The sequence below is a fragment of the Arachis ipaensis genome, chromosome B1 (genome assembly GCF_059453495.1).
Source record: "Arachis ipaensis isolate K30076 ecotype BB chromosome B1, ASM5945349v1, whole genome shotgun sequence".
In the NCBI taxonomy this organism is placed as follows: Eukaryota; Viridiplantae; Streptophyta; class Magnoliopsida; order Fabales; family Fabaceae; genus Arachis; species Arachis ipaensis.
This window is the reverse complement of record NC_142436.1, coordinates 95318047-95340409: the sequence shown is the minus strand read 5'-3', so window position 1 is coordinate 95340409 and position 22363 is coordinate 95318047. Positions and strand designations below refer to the sequence as shown.

Below are 22363 nucleotides of genomic sequence, written 5' to 3'. Positions count from 1 at the left end.
GTCTTATTGCTTCAGATTCCCAAATCACTTGCTCTCTGATTTTGTTCATTTCATGCAACAGAAGATTTGGACCATATTGATACCTGAAGTCATCAATCTCTTCCTACATTTCAATCGAAATGAATTAGTTACATAACAAATGAACTCAACTAAAATAAGAAAAGAAAGAAGTTTATTAACTTAGAAAGTACTTACTTGTGTCCAAGCTCTATATTTATATCTCTTCCCGCTCTTGATCTTTCGTGGATCGATTGTTTCGAGCCATTTCATGACATATATTCTACAATCATAGCTAAGTAAGAATTGAGTATAATACGATTAATAATATACAAAATAAAATACATTAAATATAGGACTATAGAAGAGAAACATTCTTACTCTGTACGTTGACCATACAGTTGGATATACTCTGCTTCTTTTCCCAGCCCATCTTCCATTAAGGGTTCCGCCCCAGCGTAAACCCTCATCTGATAAATTATTAGTCCCTGAAAGGGACATAAAAATTAAAAAAAAAAAAAGCATCAACAGTGAATCGAAGTCATTTCATGTACTAAACTATTTGAATAATTTACAAGAAAGATAACTTACAACAAATTTGTTCAGCATCACTCTTGATTCAGGTATATGTTTTTTTGGTTTATTGATAGGGTCAAGCACATAGAATTTCTTTTTCTTTACATCAGCATTCCACAACCACCAACGAGCTCCATTGTAAATTGGCACAAATAGCTTAATTGTGGGGAAATGATAGAATATTTGTAAGACCCCAGAGTTTGAAAACTAAACTATTTATGATTTATTTTATTTATTCTGTAATATATTTTCAGAGATTTTTATATTAATTGAGTACCTTCTTATTAGTGATTTAAAATTTTAGTGATTAAAAAATAATGAAAATTTTATCTGCTTTAATTTGAATAATTAGATTTTGGAATTTTATTTTATGATTTAAAGAAAATTAATTTAATTATTTCTAGTTATTGAATTAGAGTATTTATTTGAAAATAAATTTGTAAATTGATAATTAATATAGTATTTTTATAAATCTTAGTGTTGGATTAAAATTAATTTTTAATTTACTCTACTACCCCTAAATTTTATTAAAATTACCTCAACTGCCCCAATTCTAACCCTAATTTCAAAAACACACACAAAACCCTAATCTCCACCGCCACTTACCACCACCACACCGCTTTCCCTTTCTTCTAACATACCAACACACAGCAACAGAAATCAGAAGCAAGAAAGAAAAGGGAGAGAGAGAGAGAGATCCGAGAGTGAGGTTGCGATGGGAAAGAGAGAAGAGAGGAGGGGGAACTGCTGCCACACCGCCACCGCGTCTTGATGTCGCCGTTGTCTTCCTGGTGGAGCCGTGCGCGAGAGAGGAAGGGCGAAAGAGAGATAGAGATTAGAGAGAGAAGAGGAAGCAACGCTGTCACCCAGCCACAGTGCCTCCTTACTGCCATCGAGTCACCCATTCCCATCCCTGTTCCGGCATCGTGGAGCCATCGCCGCCATCATCATGAGCCGCACATCATTGCCGTTAGATCCACGTCGCATCGCCGTGGCTGTAGCTTCTGCCGCTGCCGAGGAAGCTCTCGAAGGGAGAGAAGGAACCACAAGCTAGAGGAGCCATTGTCGTCGCCGTTGTTGCCATAGCTGCCACCATGACCGCAGGTGGAGTCCGCCGTTGAGCTGTATGCCGCTGATGGTGGTGAACCAAATGTCACCCTTGATGCTGGAGAAGAACACCAGAGTTGCTGTTCTGGTGCCGATTCCTCCTTTTTTGAAACTGTAACCATGTGCTTGTGGCGTGAAGGTGTCAAGTGAAAACTTGAGACTGAACGGTTAAAGTCGAGGTCCAAAGCAAAAAGAAGAGTGTGCTTAAGAACCCTGGACACCTCTAATTGGGGACTCTAGCAAAGCTGAGTCACAATCTGAAAAGGTTCACCCAGTTATGTGTCTGTGGCATTAATGTATCCGGTGGTAATACTGGAAAACAAAGTGCTTAGGGCCACGGCCAAGACTCATAAAGTAGCTGTGTTCAAGAATCAACATACTTAACTAGGAGAATCAATAACACTATCTGGATTCTGAGTTCCTATAGATGCCAATCATTCTGAACTTCAAAGGATAAAGTGAGATGCCAAAACTATTCAGAGGCAAAAAGCTAAAAGCCCCGCTCATCTAATTAATACTGATCTTCATAGATGTTTTTGGAATTTATTGTACATTCTCTTCTTTTTATCCTATTTGATTTTCAGTTGCTTGGGGACAAGCAACAATTTAAGTTTGGTGTTGTGATGAGCGGATAAATTATACGCTTTTTGGCATTGTTTTTAGTATGTTTTTAGTATATTTTAGTTAGTTTTTATTATATTTTTATTAGTTTTTAAATAAAAATCACTCTTCTGGACTTTACTATGAGTTTGTGTGTTTTTCTGTGATTTCAGGTATTTTCTGGCTGAAATTGAGGGACCTGAGCAAAAATCTGATTTAGAGGCTGAAAAAGGACTGCAGATGCTGTTGGATTCTGACCTCCCTGCACTCAAAGTGGATTTTCTGGAGCTACAGAAACCCAATTGGCGCGCTCTTAATTGCGTTGGAAAATAGACATCCAGGGATTTCCAGCAATATATAATAGTTTATACTTTTCCCAAGATTTGATGGCTCAAACTGGCGTTCAAAGTCAGCATCAGAATTTCCAGTGTTAAACGCCGGAACTGGCACCAAAGTGGGAGTTAAACGCCCAAACTGGCACAAAAGCTGGCGTTTAACTCCAAGAAAAGTCTTTACACGAAAATGCTTCAATGCTCAGCCCAAGCACACACCAAGTGGGCCCGGAAGAAGATTTCTGCATTAATTACTGATTTCTGTAACCCTAAGCTACTAGTTCTCTATAAATAGGACCTTTTGCTATTGTATTTGGAGTCGAATCTTTGAGTAGTCCTATGCTATCTTAGATCATGGGGCTGGCCTCATGGCCATGCCTAGACCTTGTTCTTATGTATTTTCAACGGTGGAGTTTCTACACACTATAGATTAAGGTGTGGAGCTCTGCTGTACCTCGAGTATCAATGCAATTACTATTGTTCTTCTATTCAATTCAGCTTGTTCTCGTTCCAAGATATCACTTGTTCTTCAACTTGATGAATGTGATGATCTGTGACACTCATCATCATTCTCACCTATGAACGTGTGCCTGACAACCACCTCCGTTCTACCTTCGATTGAGTGTTTATCTCTTGGATTCCTTAATCAGAATCTTCGTGGTATAAGCTAGAATTGATGGCGGCATTCTTGAGAATCCGGAAGGTCTAAACCTTGTCTGTGGTATTCTGAGTAGGATTCAAGGATTGAATGACTGTGATGAGCTTCAAACTCGTGATTGTGGGGCGTTAGTGACAGACGCAAAAGAATCACTGGATTCTATTCCGACATGATCGAGAACCGACAGATGAATAGCCGTGCTATGACAGAGTGCGTTGAACATTTTCACTGAGAGGACGGGATTGTAGCCATTGACAACGGTGATGCCCAACATACAGCTTGCCATGGAAAGCAGTAAGAAGGATTGGATGAAGACAGTAGGAAAGCAGAGAGACGGAAGGGACAAAGCATCTCCATACGCTTATCTGAAATTCTCACCAATGAATTACATAAGTATCTCTATCTTTATTTTATGTTTTATTTATCTTTTAATCATTCATCATCCATAACCATTTGAATCCACCTGACTGAAATTTACAAGATGACCATAGCTTGCTTTATACCAACAATCTCCGTGGGATCGACCCTTACTCGCGTAAGGTTTATTACTTGGACGACCCAGTGCACTTGCTGGTTAGTTGTGCGAAGTTGTGATAAAGAGTTGAGATTACAATTGTGCGTACCATGTTGATGGCACCATTGATGATCACAATTTCGCCTACCAGTGTGGAATTGAGACTGATTTTGACTTGAGGTTGTGATTTGTGAATAATGATTTAATTGTTTGAAAGTGATTAATTACTCAAATTTCTGGTTATGCTGACTTCTTGATTTAGTTGTGGAATTGAGATTTATTTGGATATTGTTGCAAACTTGTTTGAGAATCATTGGTTACTGGATATGTTAATTTAATTTGACTGGATAATATTGTGTTGAGCGTTGAATTGATTTAGGCTTGTGCTCGGTCTAGAATTATTGTAATGATGGTTTAATTGTGACTATTTTCTGAATATTGAGAATGAGTGCTTGTTGTAAATTTTGAGTATATTATCAATAAATTTGGTCACTAAACTGAATGGGTTTGAGAACCTTGCTGTTCTGATTGTTGTTGAGAAGAAGTTTAGTGAATTGTGGAGATTGAGCCTTGACAAACCCCAACTTGAGGGTTTATCTTGTGCTGATTTCAGGGGTTTTATCAATGATTCCACACACTTTCTATATGAAAATACAAGATTTTGCATTCCTTTCCTAGTTTCGCCTCATGAATGAAAACATGCTTATTTCGCACTAAAATAGATACATTTCCAATCTTCTCTTGATGCCATTCGATGCCGTGACTTGTGTGTTAAGTGGTTTCAGGATATAGAGTAGGAATGGACCGAAAGAGAGAAGGAAGACGGGTACAAAGGAAGGAAGCATGAGGATTAAGCTTTGGAGATTTCCACATGGGCGCGTGCGCGCACCTTGCGCGCCCGCGCGGATAGGGCAACGTGGAGCCAAAGCCAAGAGCCGGCTTGAGAAGCGGCTAAGCCAGGATCTTCATGGGTGCGCACGCGTACATCACGCCTCCGCGCACATTACAAGACGTCTCAACGGCGCGTGCGCGTGCCTTGCGCGTGCGCGCCGATTTGCGAATATGATTTTTAAGAAGTCACGTGACTTAGGCGTGGAGGCAGTTAAGGATTCCACTCTTGGAGAAACACCTTGGCGGGAAAAGCTTAAGAAGACCAAAGGAACAAGGGTTAAGGACACTTTTTAGTTCATTTTTCCTAGATCTAGATATTTTCCTTTTTTTGGGAGAAGAGAGAGTTAGTTACATTTTTTTGGGAGAAGAAGAGGGAGATTCCAAGCTTCACTAGGGTTCATCCTCTTCTAATTTCTGAATTTTCAATGACTTTTTGGTGAGATCCATTACAATTCTCACTCCACTTTGTTCATGTCATAGATTTTCTTCTCCAATTTCAAGTAGTAGATACAATTGATCAATTCTCATAGATCTAGAATTCAACTTTGTAATTTTGGATTTCATCTCTATTTTGGATTTTCATTGCTACTCTTTGAGACTTGTTGTTAGATCTTTGTGTTGCAATACTTTCAATTCAACTTTTCTTCTCATTTTACTATGACTTTCCTTCTTGCTCATCACATGTTCGATAAAATGACAACACTAGTTATGGAGTAGAATTTTCATACTTGGCATAGGGCTTGGTCCTTGGAAGAAGTTGAATAGTTGCATCAATAGTTGATTTGGAATTAGGGATTGCTAATTGGCTTGGAGTGCACTAAAGCTAGATTCCCATAAGGTGAAGCTAGGACTTGTGACTCAAGTTGATTGCTTTCATTTGACTTCCCTCTATACCTAGGGGATAACTAAATGAAGCAAGGCCTAATTGTTGTCAATATTGAATGGACTATAAGGATAGAAATTCTAATGCCAACCCTAAGCCAAGTCTTTTGATAATTGATTGTTTGTTTCTCATTACTTGCTAAAACCTTCAAAGAATTCCAACAAGGCTTACTAAATCAATAAGATGCACACTTTGGCAATTCCAAGGGAGAACGACTCGGGGGACTAGTACTCTCGGATATAGATTGTAGATTTGTTTGATGAAGGATTTTGCATCGGTTTAGACTATACTACGATTGATCATTTGATAATTTCTATACCGGCAAAAATTCATTTGTCAAAATGGCGCCGTTGCCGGGGAGTTTGCTTAGTGTGCCATGTTATTGTTTTGGATTAAGTGTGTATATATGTACATAGTTGCACTTCATTGTAGATTGCTCAATTGACTAACTCCTCATCGTTACAATGAATTCCATTTCCCCTTCATTGCATGACGCGTTCACAACCGAATCCGAGCTTAGCCCCTTTTGATCCGGAAATAGAACGAACTTTGTTTCATATTAGACAAGCTCGGAGGTGGCTAAGATTTGGAAAGGGTGAAGAGGTTTTCACCACCTCAACCACCTTACTACAAGTGAACATTGAACCGTCACTCAAAGAAGGCATTAATCATACTCCCATCAATCTCACTAACAATTCTTCTTTTGTTTTAGGTACTAATACCATGGACGCTCCAAGGAGAGTTACCATCAAGGAAGCGGGTGCACCGGATTATGTCCTTCAACCCCTTCATGTAACTCACCCCAATTTGAATGTGAACTTTGAATTGAAGACCGCTTTGATCAATCTCCTACCCAAGTTTCACGGGCTTCCCGCACAAGACCCTATTCGACATCTCAAGGACTTCCACCGCATATGCTCGACTACTAGACGTGAAGGGTCCGATGAAGTTGCTATATGGTTGTTTGCTTTCCCTTTCTCTCTTGAGGACAAGGCCAAAGAATGGTTCTACACTCTCTCTAGTGAAGTTACCTCCGATTGGGACCTACTTAGAAGGGGGTTCTTGGATAAATTCTTGCCCCCGGAAAAGATGGATAGGCTAAGGAAGGAAATGTCTTGTATTGTGCAAGGTGAGACGGAACCACTCTTTGAGTATTGGGAACGGTTTCGCAAATTACTAGATGCATGCCCTAATCACATGCTCGACACTCAAGTATTGCTTGGATACATATGTCAAGGGATGCGAGAGCAAGATAGAACCCTCTTGGACACTTCTAGCAATGGCTCTTTGTCCAAATATAAAACCGCGGAGGAGGCATGGCAACTTATCATTGACTTAGCCGAATCCAATCAACATATGAGGCGAAGAGTCAACCGTCCAAGGACCGTGAACGAGGTATCAACTAGTAGTGAAGTCACCGCCATAACTCAATCCTTGAATGAGATGACATCCGTCTTGAGGCAACTCCAATTGAACCAACAACAACCACAACAACCTCAATCATATCAACAACACCCTCCACCACCTCAACAGCACAACCAACAACAATTGGTCCCTCAAAGAGTATGTGGCATTTGCTCTTGTTACTCTCACTACACGGATGAGTGCCCAAACCTTCAAGAAGACAACACCTTGGCGGCCACCCATAATTTCTATGACCGCCCTAATCAAGGGTACTACCAAGGAGGTAATCCTAACCAAGGACACCCTTATCAAGGAGGAGGCTACAACCAAGGAAGTGGACACAATAATCAAAATTGGAAAGACAATCATCAACAAGGGAATAGGGACAACAACAAAAATGGAGGAGGTCAAAGATGAAACAACAACTCGCAAAATTTCTCACAAAACCGACCATACAACTTACAAAATCAACCGTACAATCAACAAAACCCACAAAGAAACTACCAAACATATCAACCACCACATCAAAGACCACCACCCAACCAATCACAAGCTCCTCAACTCACATATGCAACCACCCCCTCCAACCAAGACGAAACACTCCGGACCATTATTCAAGGCCAAAAGGAATTACAAAACACACTTGCTTCCGGCCTCACCGGCCTCACCTCTACATTACAAGCTCTTCTTGCATGCATGGACACACCATCGACCCCGACTCCTCAACCCCCAATCCAAAGTGTCATTCCCTCTCAACCTCAACCAAATCCAAAAGGGGGCATCAATGCCATCACCCTTAGATCCGGTACACAATTAAAAGAAAAGGAAGCAAAGGACCCAAGTCCTATCACAACCACCCAAGAGGAAGAGAGAATAGACATAGAAGAGGTAGTGGAAGAGGAGACACCACAAGCCATAGTTGAGGATGAAGCCCAACCAACAAGGGAGACAACCAAGGCCAAAAGAACCTTGGAAGAAGAAATTGCTCAACCACTTCCATTTCCAACATTTGCAAAGAAGGCTAAAAAGCGCATAGAACTCGACCCCAAAATGGTAGAAATGTTCAAGAAAGTTGAGGTAACCATCCCCCTCTTTGATGCCATCCATCAAGTTCCTAGATATGCTAAATTCCTCAAAGATTTATGCATAAACAAGGATAGAATTCTTGAATTGGAAACCATCCCATTGGGGAGTTCTATTTCCGCTTTGATGGGAACATTACCGGAGAAGTGTGATGACCCGGGCCCTTGTATGGTTACTTGCACCGTCAATGGAGTTCAATTTAGAGATTGTATGTGTGACCTCGGAGCATGTGTGAGCATCATGCCGCTCTCCGTTTATCGGGTATTGAAGTTGCCCCCATTAAAAAGGTCGACGGCAAGATTTGTCCTAGCGGATAAAAGCATAATAACCGTAGCGGGTGTTGCGGAAGATGTATTGGTGAATATAAAGGGGTTGGTGTTTCCGATTGACTTCTATGTCCTTGAAATGCCGTCAAGCGAAACCGAGAGAGCATCCTCTATCCTACTTGGAAGGCCCTTCTTGAGAACTTCTAGATTTAAGCTTGATGCTTACTCGGGGAACTACTCATTTGAAATTGATGGAAGAATTGTAAGCTTTAGCCTAGAGGAAGCAATGAAGCATCCACCGGAGAACCACTCTCTATTTCGGTGTGACCCAATCGATAACATAGTAGCCGAAGTGCATCTTGCAAGATTAGATGAGAAGTGCATGATCAAAGAAGCAAATGAAGAGTCGAGCGAACTAAACACCACACACCATACAAACCATCCGGAAACTCAAACTTCAAGGAATGACAAGAAGATGGAATTGAAACCACTACCACCTCACTTAAGGTATTCATACCTTGATGAAGCCCAAAAGCTACCCGTGATAATTGCACAAGAGTTAACTCCTCAACAAGAAGAAAAATTGCTGAATGTATTGAGGAAAAACAAAAGGGCAATTGGGTGGAGTTTGGCGGATCTAGTGGGAATAAGCCCCCAAGTATGCGAGCACCGCATATTTCTTGAAGAGGGAGCAAGACCGGTCCGACAACCTCAAAGAAGACTTAACCCAACCATTCTTGAGGTGGTGAAGAAAGAAGTCACTAAGCTACTTGAAGCGGACATCATCTACCCTATCTCGGATAGCGAATGGGTAAGCCCGGTCCAAGTAGTGCCAAAGAAGTCCGGAGTGACAACAATCAAAAACGAAAGTGGTGAACTTATAGCAACAAGAGTGCAGAATTCTTGGAGAGTATGCATAGACTACCGAAGATTGAATGCGGCCACAAGAAAAGACCATTTTCCACTACCATTTATCGATCAAATGCTTGATCGGTTAGCCGGTAAATCATACTATTGTTTTCTTGATGGCTACTCCGGATACTTCCAAATTCATATTGCTCTAGAAGACCAAGAAAAAACCACATTTACTTGCCCCTTTGGAACGTATGCTTACAAGCGTATGCCCTTTGGCCTATGCAATGCACTGGCAACGTTTCAAAGATGCATGATGAGCCTATTTGCGGACTTTCTAGAGCAATCGATGGAAGTTTTCATGGATGATTTTAGTGTGTATGGTGAGTCATTTGAGCATTGCTTAGGTAACCTTGAAAAAGTCCTAGAAAGGTGCACCAAAACAAACCTTGTCTTAAATTTTGAAAAATGTCATTTCATGGTCAAACAAGGCATTGTTTTGGGACACATAGTATCAAAGGAAGGCATCTCCGTAGATCCGGCAAAGATAAATGTCATATCTAGTTTACCTTACCCCTCCTCCGAGAGGGAAGTCCGTTCTTTTCTTGGACATGCAGGATTCTACCGGAGATTCATCAAGGACTTTAGCAAGGTGGCCTTACCTCTCTCTCGATTACTACAAAAAGACACCAAATTTGAGATGAGCAAGGAATGTATGGAAGCATATGACAAACTCAAGGTAGCATTGACACAAGCCCCTATTGTACGAGGACCCAATTGGACTCAACCCTTTGAAATCATGTGTGATGCTTCGAATTATGCGATAGGAGCCGCGTTAGCACAACGCGAAGGTAAGATTCCCTATGTCATAGCTTATGCTTCCAAAACATTAGACGGAGCCCAATCCAACTACACCACTACCGAAAAGGAACTTCTAGCTATTGTTTTTGCTTTGGACAAGTTCCGAGCCTATCTTCTTGGTTCCAAGGTAGTAGTGTACTCGGATCAGGCGGCACTAAAGTACTTGTTGGCAAAAAAGGAATCCAAACCGAGATTAATTCGTTGGGTGCTCTTATTACAAGAATTCGACTTGGAAATCAAAGATAGGAGCGGTGCCCAAAACCTAGTGGCGGACCATTTAAGTCGCCTCGAACACACAAAAGGCGACACCACTCCTATCAATGATTCCTTTCTTTTAGATGCTTTGCATGCAATCTCGGAAGTGGTTCCTTGGTATGCCCCAATAGCAAACTATTTGGTTTCACGCACTTTCCCTCCCAATCTCAACAAACACCAAAAGGATAAGCTGAAAAGCGAATCCAAATACTATATTTGGGATGATCCCTATTTGTGGAAGTGTGGAGCGGACCAAATAGTGCGACGGTGCATACCTCAAACCGAATTCCAAGCAATCTTGGACGCTTGCCATGCTTCCGAAGGAGGTGGTCACTACGGACCCCAAAGAACGGCAAGAAAAATCCTTGATTGCGGATTTTGGTGGCCAACTCTTCTCAAAGATGCTTCTCTCTATTGCAAATCTTGTCCCCAATGTATTAGGTTTGGAGATATTTCCAAGAAGGACGAAATTCCCCAACAAAATATGCTTCTTTGCGAAATCTTTGACGTATGGGGAATCGACTTCATGGGACCATTTCCAAATTCTAATGGCTTTCTCTACATCTTGTTAGCCGTCGATTATGTGTCGAAATGGGTTGAGGCAATCCCTCCCGAACGGATGACGCTAATGTTGTGTATTCTTTTGTGAGGAACAACATCATTTGTCGCTTTGGCGCCCCAAGAGCAATCATAAGTGACCAAGGATCCCACTTTTGCAACAAAAGAATAGACGGCCTCATGAGAAAATATGGCATCATCCACAAAGTTGCCACGGCTTACCATCCTCAAACAAACGGCCAAGCCGAAGTCTCCAACCAGGAAATCAAGCATATGTTAGAAAGGATTGTAAAGCCGAATAGGAAAGATTGGAGCATTAAACTCTCCGATGCATTGTGGGCCTATCGAACGGCTTACAAGACACCCATTGGCATGAGCCCCTTCCGGCTTGTATATGGCAAAGCATGTCACCTACCGGTAGAAATTGAACATAAAGCTTATTGGGCCGTAAAGGAGTGTAATATGAGCTTGGGTGGGGCCGGAGTAGAGAGAAAGCTTCAATTGGCTGAATTAGAATGTATGAGATTGGAAGCTTACGACAACTCCAGACTTTATAAGGAAAAGTTGAAAGCCATCCATGACAAGGACATTAGGAGAAGAGAATTCCGACCCGGTGACCTAGTCCTTCTCTACAATTCAAGGTTGAGATTACTACCCGGAAAGCTTAGATCAAGGTGGGATGGGCCCTACCACGTGGAGAAAGTAGAACCTTATGGAGTCTACCACTTGCGCCACCCATCAAGCCCGGACATCTTCAAGGTAAACGGGCACCGTCTCAAATTGTATCATGGTAAGCAAAGAAAGAACGCCAAGGAATTTGAAGTGTTCCTCTTGAGGGATGCAACTCTTGAATAAACACTATAAGCTGCTGAAAGTCCAACTTAAGGACGTTAAACAAAAGTGCTAGGTGGGAGACACCCCACCATGGTAAGATCTTCCTTTGAGACTTGTACATAGACACTTGACTTCATGTTTGTTAGCTAGATTTTAATGACAACTCCCCTTCAGTTGTTGACTTCATTTGCTATAGTTCTTAAGTGGCTGTATGGGGGAGGGGAGGGTTGTTGAAATGTCAAAAGTGGTGTAAACACCTGCAAATTTAGAAAACACACCCTTCTGCGCATGCGCGCACATGGCGCGTACGCGCACATGGGCGAAATCTGCCAATCGGCGCGTAAGCGCACTGTGCGCGTCCGCGCCGATTGCCTTGCTGCCCCCTAGTACATTCTACAGAGAGTTAAGCCTCTCTCAAGCCTACACTAAGCCACCAGCCCAGCACCCTTGCCGCGTGCGCGCACCTGGCGCGCACGCGTCCATACAAAGCAAGCACGGAATGCGCGCGCGCGCCATAGCCGCGCACGCGCCCTTTCCTTCTGCACTCCTCTCTGGGCCATTTCACAGAGAGTTGAGCCCCCTCCAGGCCCCCCTCATGCCTGGGGCACAACCACATAGACGCGTACGCGCACTGTGCGCGCGCGCACCAACACACGCTAAAGCAATCTCTGGTACTTCGTCCAGAGAGTTATGCCACCCCTGTGCCCCTCCTGTGCCCCCAGCCCAAGCGCATGGACGCGCACGCAACATGTGCGCGCGCGCGCGCCCCTAGTCACCTTACTCCCTGCGCGAGCGCGCACCGCGCGCGCACGCGCCGGTGATCGACGCCACCTTTAAGAAGGGCACACTTACCCCTTCATTCTCATTCCACTTCTCTTCTTCTTCCACATCCTTCTCCATTTCACAAGGTATTATACTAGGCCCCCTCTTAGTCCATTAATCTCTTGTAGTCCTTATTCATTTAGTTGCACCATCTTTTAAGTAGCTTCTTTCTTCTCTTTTTTTTCTTCTTCTCTCTTTCTCCCTTCTTTCTCTAGTTACCCCCTTGGGATGTCTTTGCTCTCCCCTCTCTTTCAATCCCATTCTTCATGGGCATCTAGGCCCCAAACTCACTTACATGAGTAGATGAATGGTGTTGCTTACTTTTCTTGCACTCAATATGCATTATAATCATTAATAATGGATTGTGGAAAGTTACATTGCTCTCATTTTCACATAATCACATACGACTTGAGGGATGCACACCAAGTGTTCGATGAAAGGCACACTTGAATTTTGGATTTATTGTGACTACCTTGCCTCTCAACCAATCACTTTTGAGTGCATCCCCACTTTCCACAAACCATTCATCCCCATTTATGGTCCCTAAGGGTGTGTGCTTCTCATGCTTCTTCCTTGCATGCTTAAACTACCCTTGCACCACATGAAAATTATTTGCCTTGCTCTTCACACATTATCCTAGTTACATGTTGCAGCTGTCATGTAACTAAGATACCCATATTCTATGGCATAACTCTTCATTACATAGAGCTCATGTATCCCTACCTCTTTGGGTTTGATACTTTTCCTTTCTTGCTTTCACAGGATGGTCATCAAAAAGGACAACAGGAAAGGCCCCAAGAAGCCAGCTTCCAATAAAGCGCGCCAAGAACTAACGGCCAGGCCCCTCCTGAAGAAGACCAAGGGCCCCGTTGACGTTCTAGAGAAGGACAACCCTCCTAAGGATTCAAACAAGTTTCCCAACCGTTACTGCGAACTTGTTTACTCCAGAATGATTGAAAGGAATTACCACCCGGAACCCCTCCTAGTCTTTCCGGCTCACCTCAGTCCGATTGTGATGCCACACATTGACCGGAGGCATTGGGGGTTCCTCCTGAGGCAACCAACGGAGGCCAATCTCTCATGGGTGGTGGAATTCTACTCCAACTTCCACTCACCTCATCTCACATCAATATTTGTGCGCCGAAAACAAGTGTCGGTCACAGTGGAAACCATCCGAGAAGTCCTTGGAATTGCACCGTCAACGGATGCATATGACGCCTACCAAGAAGTCTTGGCTACATGCGTTGACCGCGCATTCGATTGGAGCGCGATCCTCCGCGTCATTGCTTTACCCGACGCATATTGGATTCGGGGGACCATAAAGCGAAGACCCAAGGGTTTAGATGTCCGCCACCTCACTCAAGAAGCTACGGCATGGGCCCAAATTCTAGCTCACTACGTGCTCCCGAGCACACATGGGTCATCCATCACCGCCGAGCTTGCCTTATTGATATGGTGCATCTTGACCGAGAAACCGGTCAACGTTCCGCATGCCATCCGCCAATCCATGGGGCGCATTCATGCCAAGGGAAATCTACCATTCCCGGCTTTAGTGACGGCATTAGTTGCGAAAGCCGGCGTCAACCGGGAGACTAAAGATAGGCGAACCTCAATACCGGTCGAGGGTGATATCATTCCGACCAAGAGATGCCTCAAGCCTCCAGAAGTCACCATGGACATTGCACTGCCCACACCAACTGGCCACGCCACCACTTCATCTACATCACAAAAATCGGCCGCCCAACGCCTTGAGGACCTTCACAACAAATTAGACCGTTATGAGAGGCGTAACCAACGCCGCTATGCTCATGTGAAGAGGCTTCTCAGCGTAATCACCCCACCTATGGAGGAACCCGATATCTCCACCTCCACCGCAACTTCAAGCGGAGATAGCAATGGCATTGGGGATGTGGCACACTCGGCCGAGTGCGCCTAACCTCTAGCACGGAGGACCGTGCTAAGTTTTAAGTGTGGGGAGGTCGGCCGACCGATCTCCATAGGTAACATCTGAATAAATCTGAATAAATTAGAATAGGTTGCATGATTAGGTTTTAGTTGGCATAAGTCTGCTTGGTTGGAACAATGAAATTCTCTCTTAGGAAACCAACACTTTGGGATGACCATGGCATTGCAAATTTTAAATGCTTTGATGCCAAAGTTGCATGAAGAATTATATTTTGGAACATGGTTTTGAGCTAAGAACACAAGCTTGTGAGATTTGAGCCTAATGGTGTGGTTACATCTTATAACCACTTATTTCTCATTCTTGTGTGCATTATTCTCCTTCCATGATTGTGATCTTTGATTTGTTTGATTCTTTATGTCCATTATTTGGTGTATTCATGCATTTATGTGATTGAGGCCATCATTTCATTAGCCCACTCACCCAAATGGCCTTACCTTCTATCTTCCTTTGTTAGCCAAATTTGAGCCTACGATTAACCCACTTTGTTCTTAATTTAGCACATTACAAGCCTTAAAGCGGAAAACAATAAAAGTCCTTATTTGGATCTTTGATTAGCTCAGGCTAGTGTGTGTGAGTATCATTCAAGTGTGGGAACCTTGGGACATTGGGTGAATAAGAGGGTATTTTGTAGTATTAGTGAAAATATTGGGAATTGGGTACATACTCATGTATTGATCAAATGAAAAACCTTATGCATTGATGCTCTTGTATATAAAAAAAAAAAATAAGAAAAACAAAAGAACAAAAGAAAAAAAAAAGAGGAAACAATATGGAAAAGAAAAAAAAATATAGAAAAAGAAAGAAAAGAAAAAAAAAGAGAGAAAAGGGGACAAAATGCCCCAAAGTGAAGCTCAAGAGGAATCAATGCATAAATATTGTGAAACGAAAAGAAAATGCATAAGTATGTGGAAAAGTGAGTAATGGATAGTTAGGATAGTACTTAACTGTATAGGTCATTATATAGGTTAGGTGGGAAAGTTTAAGTTAATCAAAGATTCAAATCCTAAGTCCACTAGCCATATATGACCCTGCCTTGACCCTAACCCCATTACAACCTAAGGAAAAGACCTCATGATAATTGTGTGCATGCATTGAATAATTGTTGATTGTTAGATGAAAAACAATTCTTGGAAAGCATGATTAGGGGAGAATTGAGAGAATAAACCCCAAACACCGAGTGATTAGAGTGCAAACACTTCCGACGAGGGTTCGATGCTCAATCCTTTGATTCCCGGCTCTCGCGAGCATTCCTCATGCAAGGTTGCACATATTGCATTTGATGCTTAGAAAGTGGCAAGTCCTATGCTTTGACCATCATTGCATCCCATGTGCTCGCATATGTCCTAAGAAGGCTAATTTGCTCCCAACCAAGTGGATAGTGGCACTAGTCATAGTTGCATGCATATAAGTAGGTTGCACTTCATGAGTCTTATACTTTTGCAATCCCTCGGTCTTCTGTGTTTCTTTGCATTTCTCTAAGCATGAGGACATGCTAGGATCTAAGTGTAGGGAGGTTGACAAACCCCAACTTGAGGGTTTATCTTGTGCTGATTTCAGGGGTTTTATCAATGATTCCACACACTTTCTATATGAAAATACAAGATTTTGCATTCCTTTCCTAGTTTCGCCTCATGAATGAAAACATGCTTATTTCGCACTAAAATAGATACATTTCCAATCTTCTCTTGATGCCATTCGATGCCGTGACTTGTGTGTTAAGTGGTTTCAGGATATAGAGTAGGAATGGACCGAAAGAGAGAAGGAAGACGGGTACAAAGGAAGGAAGCATGAGGATTAAGCTTTGGAGATTTCCACATGGGCGCGTGCGCGCACCTTGCGCGCCTGCGCGGATAGGGCAACGTGGAGCCAAAGCCAAGAGCCGGCTTGAGAAGCGGCTAAGCCAGGATCTTCATGGGCGCGCACGCGTACATCACGCCTCCGCGCACATTACAAGACGTCTCAACGGCGCGTGCGCGCCGATTTGCGAATATGATTTTTAAGAAGTCACGTGACTTAGGCGTGGAGGCAGTTAAGGATTCCACTCTTGGAGAAACACCTTGGCGGGAAAAGCTTAAGAAGACCAAAGGAACAAGGGTTAAGGACACTTTTTAGTTCATTTTTCCTAGATCTAGATATTTTCCTTTTTTTGGGAGAAGAGAGAGTTAGTTACATTTTTTTGGGAGAAGAAGAGGGAGATTCCAAGCTTCACTAGGGTTCATCCTCTTCTAATTTCTGAATTTTCAATGACTTTTTGGTGAGATCCATTACAATTCTCACTCCACTTTGCTCATGTCATAGATTTTCTTCTCCAATTTCAAGTAGTAGATACAATTGATCAATTCTCATAGATCTAGAATTCAACTTTGTAATTTTGGATTTCATCTCTATTTTGGATTTTCATTGCTACTCTTTGAGACTTGTTGTTAGATCTTTGTGTTGCAATACTTTCAATTCAACTTTTCTTCTCATTTTACTATGACTTTCCTTCTTGCTCATCACATGTTCGATAAAATGACAACACTAGTTATGGAGTAGAATTTTCATACTTGGCATAGGGCTTGGTCCTTGGAAGAAGTTGAATAGTTGCATCAATAGTTGATTTGGAATTAGGGATTGCTAATTGGCTTGGAGTGCACTAAAGCTAGATTCCCATAAGGTGAAGCTAGGACTTGTGACTCAAGTTGATTGCTTTCATTTGACTTCCTTCTATACCTAGGGGATAACTAAATGAAGCAAGGCCTAATTGTTGTCAATATTGAATGGACTATAAGGATAGAAATTCTAATGCCAACCCTAAGCCAAGTCTTTTGATAATTGATTGTTTGTTTCTCATTACTTGCTAAAACCTTCAAAGAATTCCAACAAGGCTTACTAAATCAATAAGATGCACACTTTGGCAATTCCAAGGGAGAACGACTCGGGGGACTAGTACTCTCGGATATAGATTGTAGATTTGTTTGATGAAGGATTTTGCGTCGGTTTAGACTATACTACGATTGATCATTTGATAATTTCTATACCGGCAAAAATTCATTTGTCAAGCCTGGATTTCTAAATTGATTTCTTAACTGAAACAATAATTTTGAGGATTTATAAATAATTTAAAATTACTAAAATTATATGGATATAAAATATGTTGATTATTAATAATTCTGTTAATTTGGTAATTGTTGAGAAAAGGTTGAAGAGCTGTTGAGAAAGAGGGAACCCGTAAGGGTGGCCAAGCCCGAGTTTTAGGGGAAGTGCTGTCGAAATTTTATAAAATCTGAGGTTTTATTTGAAAAGTTATTTTAAAAGATTTGGTTTTGGAAAATTAAATTATTTGAGATTTGTTTAGTTGAGAAAAGGTGTATTTCTATTTTTTAAACTCGATTTATTAAGAAAAACATAATGTTTTAAATCCAATTTTGTAAGGAGAGATTTTGTTTTAAGTGTTATTTTGAGATTGGTTTTTTAAGAAAAGGAATCTCTGCCATAGGAGAGTAGAGAACAAAGATTTAAAGAATATATTAACTTAAAGAGATTGTCTGCCACAGGAGAGCAGATGTGACATTGTTTGGGCCTTAGTGCCAAATGTAAAGTGCGGACGCCCACACACTGAGAACTATTTTCCAGATGTACGCTTATTAATTTGGAAAGTCACACTATATGCAGCCTAGTCGTATGATTATAAGCACACTGTATGCATCTAGAAAGCCATATCTGTGACTTGTGCTCGGGTAATGTCGGGAGCGGGTAGGCAACTGACACATGAGCTCATGGCCTGCGTTAGGGATAGACATGCATCATGTTGTTTGCACATTTGCATTTGACTGTGCTTGCTTGTCTTATTTATTTGTGGTTGTGCTGTTTGTCTTGTTTTGACATGCTTGTACATTGAATTGAATTTCTTGCTTGTACTATTTGTTTGTGAATGTATTAAAGTGATTACGAATCGACATTTGACTGAGGATTAACTATGTGGCTGAGAGACGGGTAATGTGACTAGTTTTATATTTAAAATTTGTTTTGAGTTTAGAGATTTTAAAAAGAGGTAATTAGTTAGCTAAAGTAGAACCAAGAGTATTTTCAAAGGGTTTGATAAAAGTATAGTTTTATTGAGTAACTTTAATTATTTGCACTTTATTTCATTACTTTTACGGCATTTATATTCCCTACTGAGAACGAGTGGTTGGTTCTCACCCCAAAATCTTCTACCCTTTCAGTGACACAGGTTCGAAGACTCAGTCTGAAGCTGCAGGCGATTATTGACTTTATTTATGAGTTAAGTTACTTTCATAGAGTTCCCTCGCTTGTCGCTTAAGATTTTTATTTTATACAGAGGGATATGTGTTGTATCTGAGTTTTACTTTGATTTACTTGTATAAGATTTATTATTATTAGTAATTATGTGATTATTATTACTTGGTGATGTTTGATATATGATTTTTAATGAGTATAAAACAATTTTCCAGCTTTTTATAAAGAATGAAACGCGATATCGAACTAAAGGCTCAATATTAAATAGATAATAAAAGAAAGCAGGTTAGTAACGCCTTACTTTTTGTACGATCATGACGTGCTAAAAGTCAGGGTATTACAATATTTTAGTGGAAATAAATAACAAATGAGAGAATTATTGAAGAATTTTTAGAAATTACAACTTACAAATGGATGCGAAGCAAGTTTTCTTTTGTCAAGAAATTGGCGGTGGTGGGAATATTGCTCAATATCAAACTGGTATGCCTTGTTTGTCGTTTTATCAATGTACTCCACGCCATGTCTTCCCAACATAAAATTCTGCAAATCGAAGATCAGTTAAATCAAATTTCCACCAAACCGAACACAATTCATGCGCTGAATATGACGTGAAAAATATTAATTCATGAAGAAAAAAAGTTTTCTTCGTGCAAAAGAACTCAACAGAACACATAAGAATCAGGTGAACCAATATTAACATTCTGACTGAATCGAACAGGAATCAGCAGTGAATAAGAAATTTAGCTTACCACAATATCCAGCGGCATAATGTATATTTGTTCCTGATACCGCTGAACTTTGATTTGGTTGAGAATCATGCTATGTATACTGACAACCTACACAAAGAAAAGTTATGAGATATACTGTATAAGAGTGTTTAGAAAAATTATTATTGCTAAAGCAATTGGGAAAGAATTTACCGAGGCATGCACTTGTTCTCCGGGCATTAGAGACATGAAATATTCTCTTAACCCCTCATAAAGAGCCTCATGTTTCAAGACGAATATTGCATCATATTCATTGCTACTATCTTTTGTCTTTTTTACATGTGTCATCCAATGATAACACTTTTCGATCAACTCCTTTGAGATTTTTATTTTTTTTCTGGAGTTTTTAAAATTGCAGCAGCTGGCAAGGGTGGCTCGAAAGTTGTTGCTTCAGCAAACTTTAATACTGCCGTCACTCCAGCATCTACCACCGCCTCTGTCAGGACCTCAAGCTATGAAACAGGCGGCTCATAGGGATCAGTTGGTTGAGATGCAGGTGGACTTATCCCAAGGTTAAAGGAAGGCATATCATTTTCCCTTTGGCTAGGTTGCTGTTCTTCTTTGACAGGGCTGTTGCATTAAACAGATAACAGTTCAAAAACAACTCATTTAAATTAATAAAAAGAGCTTTTATGTGTAACTTACTCATCATTAGAAATTTCATGGAAATTGTCATCTTTCAATAATTCTTCAATAACAGAGCTTGTAAGAGACAACGCAGGTTTTGGGTCTGTTTTCCTCGGTGAAGATATCTTGACAGCTTGCTTTTTAGGTTTCGGAGGGCAGCTGTAAGAAACAGAAAAGATAAAACTTACAATTAAAACATGTAGTGAAGTAAAATTATTGGGATTTGTATGAGCAGTGAAACTTACACATTAACATCTACTTCTTCTTCCGATTGCTGCACTGTTGCTTCTTTGCTGGGCCGGTGTTGTGGTTCTAGAGGTCTGCTGCATTAATAGATGTTGAAGTGATTTAAAATAACCCTAAATTCTGAACACACTATCTATCAAGTGATTTAAAATAACCAAATCCACTGAACCTAAATTAAGCAATGTGGTGAATAATGGTAAAATTTACAATTCTTGTTATTCTTATTGTTGTTGTTGTTGTTGTTGTTTGTTGTTTTGTACTTTTATAGGGCTGCTGCATTAAACAGCAAATATTTTAGTAATGATTTAAAATTACCAAGCCCACAGAACCGAAGAAGATTCATGTCGTGAACAAATATTTTTAAACTTACTCTTTATTAGAGGTTTGTTGTGTTTGACTCTCTGGAGGGACATAAATAAAGTCATCATTGATCAACTCTTCCTGAAGAGAACTTAGAAGAGACAATGCAAGAGGATTTCTAAGGAATGTAAACAAGGAAGAAGTTAATATTGAATAATTAGAATTTGTTCTAAGAAACGGGAATCTGGACATTAAAAAGCTCATATTTTCAAAGGTTTAGAATGAGTTTCTTATTAAACCTGAATGATTTGTAGATCAGAATTAGGTGTAGCGCTATTGATATTTAAACACGTTTTCTGTGAGATTAATTAAACAAAATTTAATTACCTAAATTTGATAGAGTAACATAAATATTTTTAACTTACACTGGTGGACTTTTTAAAGTCTTTTTTGGATGAATTTTCTTTTTTCTAAAATATTTTATCGTGGATTCTGGGGTATTTTTCCTAAAAAAAGATACAAATTAAAGTTAGAAACCAAGATTAAAAGCAGAGGTCTAGAAACACATCAAATTTATTTTTGGAAAGCACTGAATCGAAAGTAAAGAGTGCAACGAACCTGGTATTGTCTTGGGAATTTACAGACGGTGTGCAGCTTCCCTGAGTCTGCAAGAGTGGTTCACTTCCAAATTTACAGTTGGCAGTCTAACCAAGATAAATAAATATTATTAATTGAATCTAGAGGAATTACAAAAGGTTCTAGCAAAAGTAAGCAAGGAAAGGAAAAGAACTTGGTATAAGAAATTGAATCTTACGTTTCAGAGGATTCATTTTGCCCTCTATTGAGGCAAACTGATCTGGAGAAATGTGTATTGACTGAGCTCCATCATTTCTTTTTTTATCTCTTTTCTCTTATTGTCTCCAACACTTTCCTTCTTCTTTCTGCAGTGTTATCTTTTGCTTGTTCAGTTCTGAAAGTTCATAAAATAAGTATCAATAAACCTAAAATGAAAGTATCAATAAAAGAAAATCTGATTCGAGAAACTTACTCCATGTCAGATTAGGTTTGTTTTTTTGCCACCCTTTGAGGTTATTTTTTTTTATTATGGGTGTTTTCTCGATTTCTTTTTCTCTACAAGACAGACAAACACATCGAATTTATAACCGAGAAAAATATAAGCAAGAACAAGAAAATAACAAGCAATTCAACCAAACTGACAGACACCACCGAACCAAAAATAATTAAAAGGTAGAGCCGAAAATTAGAAGAACACCGAACCGAAAGGAATTCATTTGCTGAACAATACTTACTGGCCTTCAGATTTGCTTGTGTTCTCTGAATCTATTGGCATAGGCTACCTTTTTTTGGTTTGTTTCTTAACCACCTTCGGTGGTTGTTTTCTTTTCTTTATTCCGGTTTTTTCGATTTCTTCTTCTTTGTAATACATAAGAACAAGTGTATAAGAACAAATTTAAGCTACAAGTTAAATGAAATCAATATGAACATTAAACTTAATGGTTTTTGGATTCACTTTTGCTTTTAGAATCCGTGGGAATGGTTTCAGTTTCACTTGTTGATTGTGAATCCTTCTTAATAAGCACCTTCTTTTGTCTTGCTCTCTTTGTCGGTGGTCTTTTGTCGGTTTCAGATTGAGATTCAGATTCGGAAAATCTTTCTTCTTCCGAAGAAGAATCCAGATCGACAATTTTCCTTTTTATTTTCTTT

At 40.4% G+C, this 22363-nt stretch overlaps 1 protein-coding gene across 1 annotated transcript; it reads right to left on the bottom strand.

The window, feature by feature from the left end:
- Window positions 1-45: 45 nt before the first annotated feature.
- LOC148577541 (uncharacterized) lies at window positions 46-19753 on the bottom strand. The gene is made up of 6 exons (XM_088501457.1): window positions 19619-19753; window positions 19448-19534; window positions 19107-19238; window positions 589-729; window positions 379-485; window positions 46-103 (listed from the first exon to the last, which is right to left on the bottom strand). The coding sequence occupies exons 1-6, from the start codon at window positions 19751-19753 to the stop codon at window positions 46-48; spliced, it is 660 nt and encodes a 219-aa protein (XP_088357583.1).
- Between the last annotated feature and the right edge of the window lie 2610 nt (window positions 19754-22363).

Coding starts and splice junctions, on each gene's coding strand:
- LOC148577541 (XM_088501457.1), bottom strand. CDS start 19,753: ATGACACATGTAAAAAAGACAAAAGATAGTAGCAATGAATATGATGCA. Junction 19,535..19,618: donor GAGAACAAGTGCATGCCTCG/GTAAATTCTTTC, acceptor TTCTTTGTGTAG/GTTGTCAGTATACATAGCAT. Junction 730..19,106: donor AACTTGCTTCGCATCCATTT/GTAAGTTGTAAT, acceptor CCCACAATTAAG/CTATTTGTGCCAATTTACAA.